The sequence below is a fragment of the Echinops telfairi genome, unplaced genomic scaffold, assembly GCF_000313985.2.
Source record: "Echinops telfairi isolate 266 unplaced genomic scaffold, ASM31398v2 ScPeMD7_31;HRSCAF=116, whole genome shotgun sequence".
Classification (NCBI taxonomy): Eukaryota; Metazoa; Chordata; class Mammalia; order Afrosoricida; family Tenrecidae; genus Echinops; species Echinops telfairi.
In genome coordinates, this window is record NW_022103928.1 from 11,300,498 (window position 1) to 11,319,180 (window position 18,683).

The 18,683-nt window shown below is 40.4% G+C and overlaps 1 protein-coding gene across 3 annotated transcripts in view; it reads right to left on the reverse strand.

Annotated features, from left to right (window-relative positions):
- Positions 1-3,031: 3,031 nt before the first annotated feature.
- Positions 3,032-18,683, reverse strand: part of TAFA1 (TAFA chemokine like family member 1) — a 686,648-nt gene continuing 670,996 nt past the window's right edge. For all 3 annotated transcript variants that reach the window (XM_004702420.2, XM_045289970.1, XM_045289971.1), the window contains 2 exons: positions 11,139-11,263; positions 3,032-4,181 (listed from right to left, as the gene is read on the reverse strand). In XM_004702420.2, the coding sequence (XP_004702477.1) occupies positions 4,164-4,181; positions 11,139-11,263 (143 nt within the window). In that variant the 3' untranslated portion in view covers positions 3,032-4,163. The remainder of the gene's footprint in view (positions 4,182-11,138; positions 11,264-18,683) is intronic.

Genomic DNA, 18,683 nt, shown 5'->3' on the forward strand with positions numbered 1-18,683 from the left:
GCAATGTCATGAATTCGATTTCCTAAGGAAATGACACCAAACGTCCCAGGTGCTCCTCCAAGGAATATTCATCGACATTTCCAAGCCGTGAGGCTCCACTTCTGACCATCTGATGCAAACTCGGCCCCGTTGCTGTAGCTGCGAACCCACCAGGAATTATTTGAGTTGCTTAACCCGGAGTCTTTTCCCATTCCTCTGTTGCTTCCTTTCCCAAAATATCTGCTTTGCCTGGGTGGCTTTGAGAGCCTGATAAGGCTTCCTGCTTTTCCAAGAGATTTGCTGGAACCAACAGGATCTTTTTCGTGGCTTTTCTTCCACCATCTTTTCTGTGTTGAGGCTGAGAACGTCCATCCAACAGGTAGTCTGGCCTGAGTTTTTCCTCCTGACACGCCTGCGAGTCTGCTCTTGAGTTATCGACAGCAGATGGAGATGGGGGTTGGGAGAACACTGCTTGGACTAATAGGATCTCTTAAGCTAGTGCTCTCATTCTGTCTAGTGATCTATTCGCCAGCGACTAAAACAAATGCATTCAGAAAAAAGACAAATGTAATGAACTACCTTAATAGATAAAAAGCAAGCAAACAAAAACAGTCAAAGCACCACTCATTGATCACAGATGAGAAGATGCTGTGGCAGCTAGTAAAATGACCCTGATTTGCTTTACCAGGAAAAACAAATTTTGACCTATTCATTCAAAATCCTTACCAAGCAGAGATTTGGGGGGTTGGGGGTGGCAGAAGCATGTGCATTGAATAACTTCCTCTCTATTTACATTGAAATATGTAAGCCATTCTGTTTTACCACTTTTCTGTATGCCTATGGGTACTGGGAGGTGGAGATTTTTATCACTGCCACTGGAGCCCTGATGGTGTAGTGGTTATGCGTTCAGCTGTGATCTGCATGGCTGGCAGTTCAAAACTACCAGCAGCTCAGTGGAAGAAAGACTGGGCTTCCTAGTCCAGTAAACAGCTAAAGTCTCAGAAACCACAGAGGGTCCCTGGGCGGCAGCGTTGTGTTTAGTTTGGGTTGTGGTTCGTCCTGAGCTGCCGCATGCCTTGCTGAACTAGTTGCACAACAAGGTTCCTCTCATCCTATTTTCTTATCTGTATAAACAAGCTGGAGGGGACTTGCATGCCAGAACTAAGGTTTTCATCTAGGAGGTGACAATTCTTGAAAAGAGACAATGACATTTCATCCAGAAAACTCATTGGGAATGGAACTGCCAAGCTTAATTAGAGAGAAACTCATATTGTGATATGATACTTAAGCTCCCATGAACGAGTGCAGACCCTAGGCAGGGAAGAATTGTGGTGTATCTCCTCAAATAAACAATGTTTTATCCCCGATAACTTATGATATCAGCGACAATGGCAGGCTGACATAATACACTGCACTATAAAATCGCTATATTGCTTTGTGAGAGGTACATTGGATTTGACAGAAAAAGATGTTGTGTTGTGGCGAAAATGTTCTTCATCATTCCATAAGGGAAAAAAGGCAAGCAGTGAACTTTTCAATGTGCTTGCCAAATCCATTAATGGCTAAACCTAATCACACCAAAATGTCAACACATAGACACACTCTCATGCTGATAAGCATTTTTCTGACAAAATATGCCATAATTCTCCCATTACTATGAGGATCCCAAATGAAATCTTTTGCATTTGCTTTAATAATCATATAATTCACTGTACTTTTGCACAAGCTTAAGTCAATATTAGTCATACCACAGTGAGCTCTTTATTACCAGAAATAAGTAATATAGTTGTTATACCATAAATGTTCAGAATCAATAGGCAGATGGTAGCTACTGAATTCCACACATTGGCACACTTTAAAGTTCACACAATTTGGATAAATCTGAATTGAGTTTGATGACATTTACAAATATTTGCAATGCCCTATTAGATCATTGCTTGATTCTTATGTGCATTTTCTTCCTTGTTATTTTCTCCAGGTCTTTTAAAGGGCAGCTGTTGAGCACACTGACTAAAAAGAAACTAAGAGTCTCTTGTTGACTGATGCTCGGATGCTCAGCCCAGTCTAGTCGCTCTCCTTGAACATGCACCGTGCCTTCTGGTGTATCAGAATCTCTGAAAAAATCCCTCAGAAAAGATTTCGGCTACTTTTTTCTTTTAATTTAATATTTTCTACTAATACATTTGAGCATACAATTCTTCTTCCACATTGTATGATAAACTATTTTCGATGATTCTTTGGGTTTATGATTTCAGTTTTACTCCAAAGTTTACAGATAATGGAACTGGATGGTGACCTCCAGAAATGGCAATTTGCTATTACATCTTCATACTCTTATACTACCATCTGGCAAATGTTCCTGAATGTGCTCAGGAAGCCTCACCCAGAAATCTGTGATGACGAGGGCTCTGTTTCCATCTCTGGATGCTTTTACAGGCCTTCACGGTGTAGAGTCAATCCACCTGGCTAGTCTGCTTTTATGTTCAATGAGATTTCAGGCTGTCTTGGTATATATAAAGAACCCCGGATTTTATCTGAACATTAACATTAAGGAGTTGAGATAGGAGAATCTGCTGTGTTGCCAAGTTAATAATGGACCCTAATGATTTATATTCCAGAGAAAAGGTTTTGAGGAAAAATAGAAATATTTGAGAGATGTGAGGACAGGTGATAGGAATAGAGGGTAAACGTACTCTATTCCCAGGTAAAGGAGAATCTCAACAGATGTGTTGTAATTAGAACTGTCTGCGAACTCATTCTCAGGAAGGGAAGATGAGCCATCCTGTGTATTGAGAAAGGTGTCCTGTCCGTATCATCTAAGAAATCACCATGGAAACTCAACAACGGGACTTGGATTCCCTCTTGGAGACTGAGGGTTAAGCAGTTAGAGAAAGGATTCTGGTTTTCAAAGCACTGGGTTTGGAAACAGGGTCTGTGAAGGAGACCTTGTGGAAGGAAGGCTGGCAGACTAGAAGTTTCCAGGTTGGATCTTCTAGACCTAGTTAAAGTTGAGCAGGGGAAAATAAATGATAAATAAATGAGGACAAACAGGTTTAAAAAGGAGTTAGTTACCACTTTAATAGGGCTGTCCAACATTTGGTCATACAGATCATTCTGAAAATCCATCGCTTTCACAGCCTTCCCCTCTCACCAGAAGAGATTGGAACACTCAGAAACAAAGAAAGCAAACACAGAAAGGGATGTCATGGTCAGACTGGTTGCTACAGCACTAGGCAGTTAACGATAACTGGAGAGAACCAGAGGACGTTTCTGCAGTAAAGGACAGCTATACAAAGCCTCAGGACATTGTATTTACAGGGCTTATTATTAATTAATACGGGGATCCAAATTCTGCCAAAACTCTGCCAGTCTTAATAGCATGGTTGAGCAGCTCTCTTTCTTATCAGAATCCTCACTTTCTTATCTGTGGAGAAGCTAGGAGAAGCTAGTAGTTCTAAAATTATTTTCCTGGAAGAGGTTAGAACGGTTATTCTATATCAATTGAATATAAAGTATGGTTAATGTAAGCCAAGCTTGCATGCTAGTATTGCACAAGGTAGAAAGCAATAAACCAGGTTGATATGCTTCCTTGGACCATCCGGTAGAAATAGAAGGAAGCTCTTGATTTAGTAATGTCATGATGCCTCAAATTCCAGGAGTCCACACGTGTAGCTGGTATTCCAGGATGAGTGCCATGCGGAATTCTCCAAAGGGCACATCTCTTCCTTGCTTATAGTAAAAGAAGTGACCAAAAAAACCAAAAAACCCCACAAAAGCAAAATTCAGAGAGGTACACCATCCGCTCAAACTGTGGTACTGTTCATTTCTTGAAGAGAATATATAATATTTCAAAATATTATATATACATATATTTAAAATGGTACAAAGTAATTATAGATCCAAATTAGGAGATAGTTGCTTGTTCTTCAAAATCACAAAAAATTCCACTGAGAAGCCCTGCCCCCTTTTTAAACCCACTTTCCACGGTGTTGCCAAGAATTCCAAGTCTTCTCAGATAGGCTATTTTGTTACACCCAGTAAAAGCTCTGTAATTATCTGGTAACCAGTCAAAGTGCAAATAAGAAATCCATTTGGCTTGTAAATGTGTAAGATGTTTTGAATTCTTAAAATGTAGTATTTTCTGCAGGGTTAATTTTCCTTCACTAGGATAACAAATGTTTCCATTAGGTTCTTGGGTGAATCTGAAAGCAAAGAGAGAAAGAAATTTCAGGGAGGAAACTACAAAAAGAAGGCATACACGCGCACACACACACACACACACACACACACACACACACACACACGATGAGATAGAAGATGAGAGTATCTTAAAGTTTTAGACTGTTGCTTCTTAATGATCTGAAGAAAAGAAAAAAACAAAACAAAACCCCACCAAAACTTTAGACCAGTGGTTCTCAAATGAAGAGCAAAGGTTATTGACAGACTCCCATATTCTTATTGGCATATTCTTCATATATCATATAATTCAATAGCTTAATCATCATATTAGGAAGAGTTGTGCAATTATCTTTGTAATCAATTTTTAGAACATTTTATTTTTTCTTGTCGATATTGTTGTTAGCTCTCCATTTCCAACAGGCCACCATATTTTAACCAATGTATTAATTTTCACAACAACTGAAGAGATTGCTTCTTGGAGTAGTGTCTATGCAGGGTCGCCTTTGTGGAGATATGATTTGTTCAGTTGCACAAGACTCTGATTTTCGAAAAGCTTCATACTTAGATTAATGAGATGTGTCACCATATTCATATTCTTGATAATTCTGGAACAGAGGCCTTGAATTTTCCTTTTGCCCGGGTCCCTGTAAATTATATAGCCAGTCCTTAGTCTCTCTGATGAAAATTTGAACTGCGTAGGTCATTCTAAGTGGAGTGTACTTTGTTGTAAGAGACATGGCATCAGATGAAGCAGTGCCAAGATTAGACCACATAACTTTAAGAAGAAGGGAGGTCTTTTTAGGGGAGGAAGTGGTCTATTCAAGGAAGGACAAGTATTCAAGAGTGATGAAGAGCAGAGTGCTATAATTGTAGGTGCGATTTTTCCATTTCAACATGGCCCTCCAACTCGTAATCGAAAGGACACTGCAAAGAGGTACACTGACTGAGAGCACAAACCACGAGTCTAACAGGCTGGATGGCTCTAGAGTTGTGGGAAATACGGCCTTTTTCTTCATCATCTCTTAATCCTTCCATATATCTCAGAAATACGGTGTTTTTAGGTCAGGGTCTGGGAGTTTGTTTTAAGCTTCTAGGGTGATGCAGGGCAATGATAAAAAGTTTACATTCAAATTTTGTTTGGACTAGGCTTAGAAGGTAGAAGAAATCTCTATAGGTGTCGTTTTCTTTTCCTCTACTTGCAACTGACTGATCCTTCCAATGGTTTTCTACATCCCAATGGTTTCAATCACCCTCTGTTTTCACTGCCCTCTTTTTTTACCAAAAGGAGGGGGAATGTGACATTTATAAAATGGAACCAAATGGTCTTTCTCTTATCGATACCCATCTAACTAGGCTTTGTTCCAGGGCAGGCAGGGCCTGTGTCGTGCCTACTGTGATGGGGTCAAGACCTTAGCATGCTATGTTTATGTAGCGGCGACACTTAGCTCTATTTATTAGGTCAAGATACAAATACGTCCACTCGGACCAAGGAGCAATTATGATAATATAAGTGGGTTTCTCCCCATTTCTATTCATTTCCAAGCCTCTCTTTTTTTTTAAAACAGCAGAATTAGAGGTCAGAATTTTAAAGAGCCTACTCCCACCACATGTCAGACCTGGAAGGATTTTGAGGGACAGAATAATGAAGATGTGAGAGCCGACACTTACCATGCCAGTAAGAACACAAAACCTCCCGGGTGAGATTAGAATGAGTGGCTATATGTAAATTAAGAGTGGCCATAGATGGGTGGCCCAGTCACAAAAACTTCCATTCTATATCATGAGCATACAGTAGGCAATCTGAGGTCCACTAACTCTCATCATTTCATAGAATATCTTGACTTTCTTAACATTGTATAAAACTGTTGATTTTCCAATTAGTCTGGTAGACATTTGTATATTTAGTTAGATGGAATTTTAGTTATTTGATTCTTCCAAGGTGTTGTACTAGCTGATGGTCTCCTAATTTTCTGCTGTTTATTTCTTTTCAAGTGATCCCCCCCCCAGTTTCACCTGCATTCTTTTCTTTTCATTAAACAACTCTTGTTCAGTTTTTAGCTATGAATTATTACAACATTGTCAAATGACTCATTTCCTCTATGGAAAATTCTGTCATTCTAAATTAATTTATTGTCCCTGACTGCACAGGCATAGATTTGTTCCCAAGTATATGAGAATTGCCTTATAACCTTATGCTCTTGATATATATGCATAAAGAAAATAAATCAATTAACAGGTCTCAAAAGCATACGAAAAGATCCTCTGGGGCAATCTTTGCCTAGTTACCCTTATATTTTCCTCCTCTTTACTGTGAGCCCAGTCAATTGTCACCCAGATCCAGTCTCCCCAAGGTTCTTATTTTGATTGAGATCTGATACCCAGGCTATCTCAAATTCTAGGGATATTTGGTCATTTAGAAGAAACACTGAATTCCTACCTTATATCCTCTTTTAAAAATGAACATTATAAAACATTTTTAAATTTGATCACATTTCAAAGCCATCTTTGTTTCTGTATTAAATTAAAAAAACCCAAAACATTTATTTAAGCAAATATTTACATTTCAAAGACTGAGAATTACAGCTTATGATTTCTCTTTTAGGAAGATTTTGGGTGAATTTTTTTTTATCACATAGAAGAAAAAAAATTGAGGCCCCAGGTTTTTTTTTTTTAATTTTTTGGTTTGGGGCCCTTTTTCCCACCGTTTTGGTTGCCTTGGTTTTTTTCAGTTTCATTGACCCGTTTTTTTTTTTTTGGTTGCCTTGCTTTGTTGGGCTTTCTTTGGCGGGCCAAAGTTGTTTTTTTTTTTTTTCGTTTTTATTTAACTTTTAATTCGTTCTTAAGGCGGGGGGGTTGTTGTTTTGGGGTTTTTTTTTTGGGTTGTTACTTTTAGGTTCGGCGGGGGGAAGGCCCCGTTCCTTCTTTTGAGGAAGGTTGCGGCCTTTTGTTCCCGAGAGCCTCACCTCTCCGAACCCTAGAGGGGCAGTTCTCGCCTGTGCGCTTGCGTCGCTCTGTGCTAGCATCGACGTGATGGCGGTGAGTTTGGCGTTTTAATCCTAAAGAGGAGCTCTCTTAGATGAGAACAGAACAACGAAGTCAAAAGACTCACAGTTAAACTACCTCTGAGGGGCTCAAGCCCCCAGCTGCTCCAAGCTGTCTCTGCTTCTCGGAGTTACAATGCCAGAAACCCGGAGCGCTTCTATGCTGTCAGACAGGCTGGCTCGGAGCTGCCCCTGGCTGCATGGTAGTGGTTTAGTTTAGTTGTGTTTTTTTTTCCTAATTAAACTAAGCATTTTAAAAGAGAAATCACTAGAGTAAATACTTGAAAGATACAGGTAGATTTGTGCTTCGATGGTGAAAATGCAGAAGGCATCTAATGAAAATGACTACGGAACCTATTTTCAGTGCATATGCTGTAAGGGATAGTGTTGACAGGACACCGAGACAGCTCCTGCCTCTGTCATCGAGGTAGAATTGGCACGTTTCATGCTTCAGGTGCTTATTTCATTGTGAATTTCTGGGGAGGCTGGTAGGAGAGAGAACGTGCGCTACTGGAAGTGTTTGAATTCTTTCAAGACATACAAAGTGGCTTTCTCCAGCGTCTTTTCCCTTCGCAGAAGACAGACTTGGGGATTCTGGGGTGAGTCATGTACAGCTCACACGACTGGGGAGCAGGCTCTTTTTCCCTGCTTGAACTTAATGTGCACCTCAGAGCAGGTCCTGCGTGTGCGTTCCAACTCCACCGGAATGGCTATTCACTTCCCCTCTGCTATTGGTTGTCTAGATTGAACGCAGCCCGCCCAAGGAGGTAGTGTGCAGCGGCCTCTAACACCATGATCAGACTCAGGGCACAGCACTTCTGGGATGCTAGACAATGTCTACAGTGCCTTTACAATTTGCCCAATGGGTTTCACTCTACTGAGGCCAAATAAAAGAGAAGTATATAGTTCACCAAAAAGGGGCAGCAATAACAATTTCGTACTTCTGTGAGTTTATAGTCTATCTTTCCAAGAGTTTCCTAGTTGAAGTTCTTGGGAGTACATATATTTAAACCATGACATGATTTGACTTGTGTTCTTTTTCTTTACTGAGATTCAGGTGCATTAGACACCACATGAGCAAGGTCCACTGCCTATCAACAATGATCAATTAGGGATAGGTGATGGAGATTTGATACAAAATGTATCACCAAAGTGTTTAGAACAAAGGTGGTTTTAATGTGATTTTCCTGTCCATAATTTAGAGTGGCTTAAACAAACTAACTTGTGAGGGTATCTTCAAATTATTTAATATAATTGTTTTAAAGAAAATACTACTAAAGAGAAAAGTGACTTCTACACTCCACCGACTAATTAAAATGCTTCCTGTGGGTGAGTGGCACAGACAGGGCTCATTTTTGGATATTCTTTGCTGTAAGCCTTTCCTCGAAGTGAAATATAATAATCCACACTGAGGTTCTTGGGAACGTGTTAACAAGCCAGGGTGGTTCAGAAAGCATCCCTGCTGCAGTCGAAAGGTACAGACGCTTACTGGTTATTGTGGCTAATGCAGGCAATCAAATTTGACACACAAAATCTCTGCCCTCCTATATTTTACACAGAAAAGTGTCTTAGATGCTATTATGAAGCTTACTTTGGATTTCTTTACCACAGAGCAGAAGACATCTTTGCATAACAAAAAATATTTGTAAAAACAAATATTTTCCAGGAAGATAATGTTGAGAAAAAGGATCGAATGAAGGTTCATCATCTTGGAGCCACATCAAAGACGACTCTTGATATTTGAGCTACCCTTTTGGTGGACAAAATGTTTTACAGACTAGGATTTATAACTGGTAGACATGTTTTTTTAAACAAAAAATACATAGTAATATATTAAAATACATGTGTATGTATACATACCCGGGCTGATCTATCTATCTATCTATCTATCTATCATCTATCTATCATCTGCCATAGTTGTGGTAACGATAGTGATTTGTATTAGGGGGTAAATAGTTACCCTTTTAAGTAACCCAAGACAACACCCCTAATTAGAAAACGTTCAGACCATCACAACTTCCTGTGATCCAGCATATATAGGGTAAATAGTGGTCTAATCAGGCCATTCTACCTGCTCTAGTATCATGACATCATGAGACCAAATCTAATGAGTTGGGTAGTTTCACCATAAAATTATGTGTGAACATACCTGCACACACACACACACACACACACACACACACAAACACACACACACACGCGGGGGATTAAAAAGTATGTGGAAAATTGCATTATCTTTTAGTTTCTTACATGAACTTTTTGAAGTCCTCTGTGATTGTATGTGGGAGAAAGATGAGGCTCGCTACTCTCATAAAGAGTTACAGTCTCAGAAACTCACACGGATTTACAGGTTAACTATGATTCAGAATCGACTTAATAGCAGTGAGTGAGGGTGAGGGTGTGTATATTTCCCCTGACACATAACTCATTTGAAAAACTGTAGTAAAGACATACGTAAAAAAAACATTTGCAGTTTCCATAATCTTCACACATACAATTCAATGCCATTGATTATGTTCATCATATACGGAGCCATCATCTAGTTCATCCCTAACTTTTGTCATCATCCTTAACTGAAACCTCAATGTCTGCTAAGCTTCATGTCTTCGTTGCCTCTTCTGTCTTACCTGCCCTGGGACTAAAGCATTTTGGTCCCTGCGTACTGCCTGCGAGAGACTTGGTCATGCAATGGCTGCTAAACAAAAAGCAGGTCTGAATTCACCCTCTTCTCTCCAGGAGACAATTTTAGCAGTCTGCTACAGTAAAGATTATCAGACTTGGAAGCTCCCTTGGGGTAGTTCTCCTGTGTCCTACACAAAAGGGTTGCTATCATTTGGTATTGACTTGATTACAATGGCTGTATACTTAACTAAGGCATCCTGGCTATAACTGAAAGTTTGGTGGTTCAAACACAGCCAGCAGCTCCCTAGGGTAAATGATGGGATGGTCGACTTGTTCCTATAAATATTTCAGTCTACAAAACGTTGAGAGTGAACGTTAGACTCTGTCATGTGGGGTAACTATGCTTTGAAAATCTACTGGATGGTACCCAACAGCACCACACACCTAGTTTAGGTGTTTTATATAATAGATATGTAGATATGTAGTATTTGTACTTTACTGACTTACTTATTTCACTTAACTGAATATTTTCAAAGTTCATCCATATCTTAGCATGTGTAAGAACTTCCTTTCGTCTTATGAAAGATTCCACTAGGTATGTGTTACATTTTATTTATCCAGTCATCTGTGGATGGACAATTAGGCTGCTTCTTCCTTTTGGTTATGGCAAATAGTGCTGCTATGAACATTGTCTTTTATATTTCTGTTTTGAAGTCTTTGTGGTATATCTACATTAGGATTGCAGTTATTGGATCACATGGTAATTCTCTCGTTAACTTTTTGATAGGTAAATATTTATACCAATCTCAAATATTTTGAAGATCATTCCTGATACAATCAGAGAACATAAGGAATGATTATTCACTATATAAAACTTTTTCATTTCCCCAAAAGTTCACCAAAATATTTCCTTAAAGAACCATCTGATAATGGGTCTTCTTAGATGCCAATCTTTTCAGCTAGCCATTGGAATGAATTAAGTCCCTTATTTTATTTTCTATTCTGAGCATGGTAGAATTTCTCAGAATAAATGGTTGAATTATCAAAACAATTCTCACTGGTTTTCTTTCTTTGGGCTCTGGTGACCTAGCTTTACTTATGAGCCAGTAACAGAAACACTAAAATGCTCAATATGGGAAAGCCAAGTTCAATTTCCATTTTTTCCTTGATGGATAAACACTAATCTGCATAGTTAAGACTGTCTGCTGTCAGAGATATGGCTCCCTGTTTAGGGTTCCCTGCATGTTGTTCACACCGTGCAAAGATAAATAGTAGCATTTGTAACATGCACTAGACATTTGAAATAGATGAACTTACCCTTGTGGTCTTAATTTTATTGCCTGTAGCACACATCCATCCAGAATTATCAGGTAAGGTCTTACATTCTTCTCCTTCTAGGCAAGGCTCCATTTCACACCACCATTTCCCAATCACTATGGATGCTGTGCACACACAAAAACAAGAAACAACTGTGTTTGTGATTCATACAAAGTCGATCTTGGCCTTTTCCCCTCTGCAAATATGAATACTTTTCAAGTATGCAAAGAACTATTAAAACTTCCATGGCTGGGGAAAAATTGGATTAATAAGTCATAGTATATGAGGATGTATCCCTTCAAAACCAGATGTGATGTGAAGGGACACTTAGAGTTCACTCCACCAGGTCAGACTGTTAATCAAGCTTTCTATTTAGAGGGTCTGAAGAGATTGCATAACAGTGTGCAACAAAAAAAGGCCAGATATGTGGCAGATGGGGGACTGGTTTTGCCACCGTGACAATGCACCTGCTCACACAACCATCTCAGTGTGCCAGTTTTTGGCAAAAAACCATATGCCTCTCTTGCCACACATACCTTACTCACCTGATCTCACTCTGTGCAACTTCTTTTTGCTTCTGTAAATGAAGAGGGACATGAAAGGATTTGACGTAGATAAAGGATTTGATGAAGTAGAAAAGGTGAAGGAAAAAAATGAGAGAGGTGCTATCAGCCATCCAAACAGATGAGTCTGAAAAATGTTTTCAAGAATGGAATCACAGATTTGACAAATGTATTAAGTGTCATGGAGAGTACTTTGAAGGTGATAAGGTTAAGGTTATTTGTTTCAGTCAAATGTACATTTTATAGGGGCTGTGGTCTCCTTTTAGGGAGACCAAGTGGTGCAGCCGTGGTTACAAATAAGGCTACTATCTGAAAGGTAAGCAATTCAAAACCACCAGCTGCTCCTCAAGATGAGGCTTTTTACTCCTGTGAAGACTTACAGGATCAGAAACCCACAAAGGTAGTTCTACCTTGTCCTATAGGGTTCTGATGAGTCAGAATCCGGTCCTTGGCCGTGAGTTTGAGCGAGGCTGTGGTTAGGCGTTGAGCCTAACCCAATTATAATGTAACTGCAAAGTCGGTGGTTAAAAGGTAACAAAGATGAGGCTGCCTGCTTCCATCAAGAATCACCACCTGGGAAACCCCACGTAGGATTGCTCTGACTTGGCATGGACTCCATGGCAGGGGGTTTGATGCTGTTTGGTTTGGGCACTCTCCTTTTAATGTGATGCAGATGGAACTCGAGTCTCTGATACAATAGCCTTTTTTGGAGTGGTATTAAGGATTAACATAATTGGAAGCTGGCAGTGAATGTAGTATTTATATTTATAATATAATGTTTTTTGTAATGAGCTTTTCTAAAACCTCTGAGTAGACTCCCTCCTTAAAAACCAAGAAGCCTCATATCTCCCTTAATGTGCTGTGCAAAAAGTGAATTTTGCAAACGTTTCAATAATTCTTGGGGCTCCCCAAGGCGATAGTGCTTCATAAGTCTACCTGGCCTTTCCCATTAACACCCGTCACCATATTTGCTACTGCTTCTTTTGTGACACTATTCCAGCTGACCACATCTCTGGACCAGGACTGTAGGTCTCTATTCACCTGCCAATCACACTCTGCAAATCAGTCTCAGCCCTGATGTGTATTTCTCCCAACAACAAAGAAGCCAAATGACATCTGTTAATGTCATAGAGGATTAATATTAAAATGAAATGGAGTAAACCCTGCAGCAAAGTAGAAGCCCACTGAAATTCTCTATCTACCCAGAATTCACGAGAGGAATTAGATTGCTAGCTTAAAAGCAAAATGGTTCAAACATTCATACATCTGTCTTTAGTCTTTCCGTTTACTCTTTCCTGCCTCCAGTGTTTTTCTTCTCTGAGGATTCAGGGTGCCTCAAACAAATTGCTGGGCAGGATAATATATGCAAATTAATGTGTGCTCTACTGTATTGTCAATTTACAGGATTTTTTTTTCTGAGGCTAATTTTCCTATTCTGGTATTTAAATGTTGCTTTATATGAGTACATGGACCAGGCTCAACCATGTAAGCTGCAACCTCATTTGTTCACGAGTATAGGAAGTAAGATTTTTAAACTCGATTCTACATGTAAAACAACATAGTATCTATGCAAAACACAGTGTTGACAGAAGATATAAATCCTCCACACAATAGAAAATATTTAAGAGAGCTTTTCCTCAAAACAAGTTCTTTTATTTTTCAAAATTTTAACAGTTTTATTGACATACACTTCACATAGCATGCAATGCAATAGTTTAGACATATTAAAAAGAGTTGTACAACTATTACCACAATAAATTTTAGAATATTTTATTCTTTTCATTATTACTAGATCCCTACTTCCTCCAAACCTCTGCTGCCATAACCCCAAGAAACTATTCATCCAGTTACTGTCTTTATAGCTTTACTTATCCTGGATTCATATAAGGAAAAACACATAGATGAACCAAAAATCAAAGCAACAGCAAGAAAAACTCCAACAACAATACTGGCTCACTCACCGCCCTTGAGTCAGTTCAGACTCACAGCAAGCCCCGAGGACCAGGACCAGGTAGAATGGCCCCTGGGGGTTCTTGGAAACCAGAACAAATTTAAAAGAGGCCAAAAGGGAGAACAAAGAAAACTGTGTTAAATTTTAAGCGAACCACTTCTGCTTTCTGTCTGTTCATGTCCATGGTCAATGGTCAGAGGGAATTCACTGGAGTCATAATCTAAGTGAGACCCTGCAAATGGATTTTGGGCTGTGACTGCCCAGAACCTGTAAAGTGGGTGCCCATCACCCCTTCCCCCCGCCCCTTTTTAATAGCAGGGAGTTGAGAAAGATTCTGTTTTTTCAGTTGCCATCTACTAATGAGGTCCCCTCAGGAGAGCCAGTGTGTTCACCTCCACCCTTGCTGTGGCTGTGCCCAGCCTGCTCCCTCACATGAAGAAGAGGGCACTTACACGAGTGGATTTACATCCTGGGTTTTTATGCATGGCAGGGTGATGGCATCACATGTAAAGAACACATGTTTTGGCAGCAAGAACGACACATGGAGTGATGGAAGAGAAGGAAAAAGAACAACAACAATGCAAAACTTAGAGTAGCAAAAGACAAAGCCCCCTGTGGCTGGCACTTCATCAGAAACAGGCCAGTCTCCTTTGTGCACTTTCATCTCCAGGGAGACTTTAGCAGGGTGGGTGTTGTTCCATCCTGTTTTACAGGTGATGAAACAGATCCCAAAGAGTAAACTACCTTTCCCAAGCTCACATCGACACGCTATCTAGGAATTGACCCAGGATGCAGACTCTTTAAGAGTAATTTCATGTTTTACACCATGACAGTACGAGCCCATGCTAGTCCTCAGCATTCACATAATTATCAAAATAGTTTATTAACTGCTGAGGCAGGAATGAATTCTCTCTGTTGTATTACTATTTAAAGGAAATTTCAGAGCAACCACAAAGATTTGTAGACAAAAAAGACATTTAATTCCCCATGACGTTTCAGTTTCCATTTGTTTGTTTGGTTCCGACTCCTGGTGAGCCGACGGATGCAGTAGAGTGGTCCCCGGGGGTCTTCAGGGCTGTAATAGGTGCAGACTGCTGTACCTTTCTCCCACAGGGTAGCTGGGGGGTTTGAACTGCCAACCTTGCTCTTAGCAGCCGAGTGCTTAACCACTAGGCCCCCACATGTCTCTCTTGGGAAATTAACTTAAAAAAAACAAGTTAGAGACAAGTCAGTTTATCACACACATCTCTTCCTTGTCTGAGTTATACATTGATGTTCACTATTTATAGCATTTTAGTAGAAATGCCCACAATGGATCCTTTTTGGAAGCCCTCTGAAACTTTGCGGTAGCATTGAAGAGGACATGACTGTTACAATGACTTCTTATCCTCAAGAAAACGGAGGTCATTAAATATCACCTGTAAAAGCCAACCTCCACTCAGCTGTGATGATTATGAAAGAGGATCTTTAACTCAGGGTTCTGGGATTTTGTGCAATAAATGTGCTATGTTCAGGAAAATACCTAGTCTTTCAAGAGTATTCATTTCCCCCTGATTCTTAAAATCACTAAAGCCACTTTAATCAGGAGGGTTCGCGTTTCTGTATAGCAGGCCATACTGCTGAACAGCCAAGGAAAACTGTCAAAGTACTCATCTTTCAACGATAAATCCTAAATAGAATGGAAATGTCTTTTCTATTGTCATTTTTTGGTTAGGAGACATTTTCCTGGAAATAGATAAGGGAAATAGATAAGAACACTAATAAACAATGGGTTCAGTAATTATAGTAAATAAATACTTCTGCATCTAAGAACTGAAGTTCCTTTTCTTTCTTTTTTTTTAAAACATTTTATTAGGGGCTCATACAACTGTTATGAGCAATCCATACACACATCAATTGTGTAAAGCGCATTTGTACATCATTCTCAAAACATTTTCTCTCCACTTAAACCCCCGACATTAGGTCCTCATTTTCCCCCTCCCTCTCCCCTCCCCCCTCCCTCATGAGCCCTTGATAGTTTATAAATTGGTATTTTGTCATATCTTGCCCTAACGTCTCCCTTCACCCACTTTTCGGTTGTCTGTCCCCCAGGGAGGAGGTCACATATAGTTCCTTGTAATCGGTTCCCTCTTTCCTACCCATTCTCCCTTTACCCTCCCTGTTTTGCCACTCACACCACTGGTCCTGTAGGGCTCATCCTCCCTGGATTCCCTGTATTTTCAGTTCCTATCTGTACCAGTGTACATCCTCCGGTCTAGCCAGACTTGCAAGGTCGAATTCGAGTCATGGTAGTGGGAGCGGGGAGGAAACATTTAGGAACTAGAGGAAAGTTGTATTTCTCATCATTGTTACATCGCACCCTGACTGGCTCATCTCCTCTCTGAGACCCCTCTGCAAGGGGATCTCCAGTGGCCTACTAATGGGCTTTGGATCTCCACTCCGCACTCCCCCCATCATTCACTATGGTAAGATGTTTTGTTCTGATGATGCCTTATACCTGACCCCTTCGAAACCTCGTGGTTGCATAGGCTGGTGTGCTTCTTCCATGTGGGCTTTGTTGCTTCTGAGCTTGATGGCCGCTTGTTTACCTTCAAGCCTTTAAGACCCCAGACGCTATACTTTTTGATAGCCGGGCACCATCAGCTTTCTTCGCCACATTTGCTTATGCACCCATTTGTCTTTAGTGATCCGTTCGACACCTCGTGATCACACAGGTTGATATGTTGTTCCATGTGGGCTTTGTTGCTTCTGAGCTAAATGGCCGCTTGTTTACCTTCAAGCTTTTAAGACCCCAGATGCTATATCTTTTGATAGCCTGACACCATCAGCTTTCTTCACCACATTTGCTTATTCACCCGCTTTGTCTTCAGCGGTTTTGTTGGGAAGGTGAGCATCATAGAATGCCAATTTAATAGAAGAAAGTATTCTTGCGTGAGGGAGTACTTGAGTGGAGGCCCAATGTCCTTCTGAAGTTCCTTTCCATTATTTCAATAATGTTTGACTATTGATTCAGCCACTGTTTCCTGGGCAATGACTGTAGCCAATCCATTACCTGATTTATGAAGAGAGGTGAAACAGTGAGCATGTGGTAGACAATCCCTGCTTGCAAGGAGCTTACAATTCAGTTCAGGTTTGCTTAGGGTGGGAAGTATTTGGGGCAGAGCAAAGTTTTATGTGCCATGGGGAATGGCATGCATTGCAGTAATTGGTTATAAATTAGCGGTGTGCTCCTTCCCCAAGGAATACATGGTTGTGTTAACAGGTTCACATTGGGCACTAGGAAGAGAACATCTTAGTAAGACTAGGGAAGGCCTGGAGGGCAAGGAGACTGGGGTTTTTCCTGAGATGGTAATGGGAAACCATGGACGATTCTGGATCTAGATGCTATGAACAAAGACAAGACATGAGAAAAGAGATAGTTGCCCAAGGTTAGTAAGATAGTGGTGTGCAAATGAATTGCAGGAGGAAGAGGCAAACTTCAGACATTTCACTTAAGCATGTCCTCATTAAACCTGAGAAGGGATAAGTCTTGATTCTGAATGTCTAGGGTAGCATTACGAAGAAGATCAGAGAGGAAAGTAACGTTAGCAAGAACTGATAAAATACACTAGCTAGTCACTCCACCACATTAATGGCCATCCTTAGCACACCCATGCAAACGGCTCCCTGTCATGGCGTCCCCTCTGAGTCACAGAGACCCTCTGGGACAAGGGGGACCTGCCCTGTGGGTTTCCACACTGTCCTCATTTCCAGGGGGAGAGAGTATCCTTTTCCCTCTAGGAACAAAGTCGATCTGCTGACTTTGTGGTCACCAGCCCCATGTACGAACACCCTATTATTAGCTCACGTGTCTGCCTGCCCATTAGACAGCAAGCTCTTAGGGGACAGGATGATATTCTCATTCATCTTTGAATGGCATGTAGCAGCTCAAGAAATATTTGCAAGTTATGAATGAACAAAAAAATGAAACAAGTGAGAGAGAGAGAGAGAAAAAACTGTGCCTATTTCAAAAAGATGTCAGGAGCACACGAGAGAATGCATTTAAAGCATTTAGCTGAGTGTCTGACATTCAGTTAATGTGCGAGAAATATTATCTGTCAGCATCCTCCCATTTTTTATTCTTCTAAGTAATGAAATTAGCCCAACTAGAAGAGGCAACACTTCACAAATTAGGCAGTAAACCATTGTTCTTCAGTTTTATATCAAACTCTCAGTGTGCTTCTCTGACTTATGAAAGTTTGAGCAAAAATTCACTGGTGTAGCATAGGACTGTATTGATGTTCCCAGAAGTAGGTTATAAGTACATCAATCAACACACATTTCAAGACTTCTTTTTGTGCAACCTGTCAAACAATTTAAAGCAAAGGCTGAGCTTCATTAAGGGAACGGGACTACTCTCCATTTGGGGGTTTTGGATCGGTTGTAAATCAGCTATGCTCCTGTCCTGAATATAGATATTCATTATCAAAGCAGAGAAAAATGAAAAGTATCAAATACCCTTTCACAAGAATTCAAAGTGCCCTCAAACTTCGCTTAACCTATGAGCATATGTTTAGAGATAGAATGCAAGGCCTTCCATAACTCTGGGCCAAGTTTGACTACTATGGTGGCCTGTATGTTGCTGTGATGCTGGAAGCTAGCTACTGGGAGGTGTCCCAGAATACAGGGGTTTCAGCAGAGCTTCCAGACTAAGACAGACAAGCAGAACAGTAGCTAGCTCACTTGTTTTGGGGTGGTCTCAGGAGATGTCCACATACTGAAGAAGAACATTGTGTTTGGTGAAGTAGAGGGCCAGTGAAACCATTGGTGGGATTAACACGTAGCTACATGCAAACACTTGTGAGGATGATGCGGGAGCAGATGAAGTTTTGTTCTGTTCTACATAAAGTCACCAGGAGTTCAAATCTGTCACTTACGCTTCTCCAACAGAGCAAACTCACTGCCATTAGCCCATGCTGACTAATAGTTATCCTATGGGACAGGGTAGAACTGCCCCTGTGAGCTTCAGAGACTTTAATTAAAAAAATCATT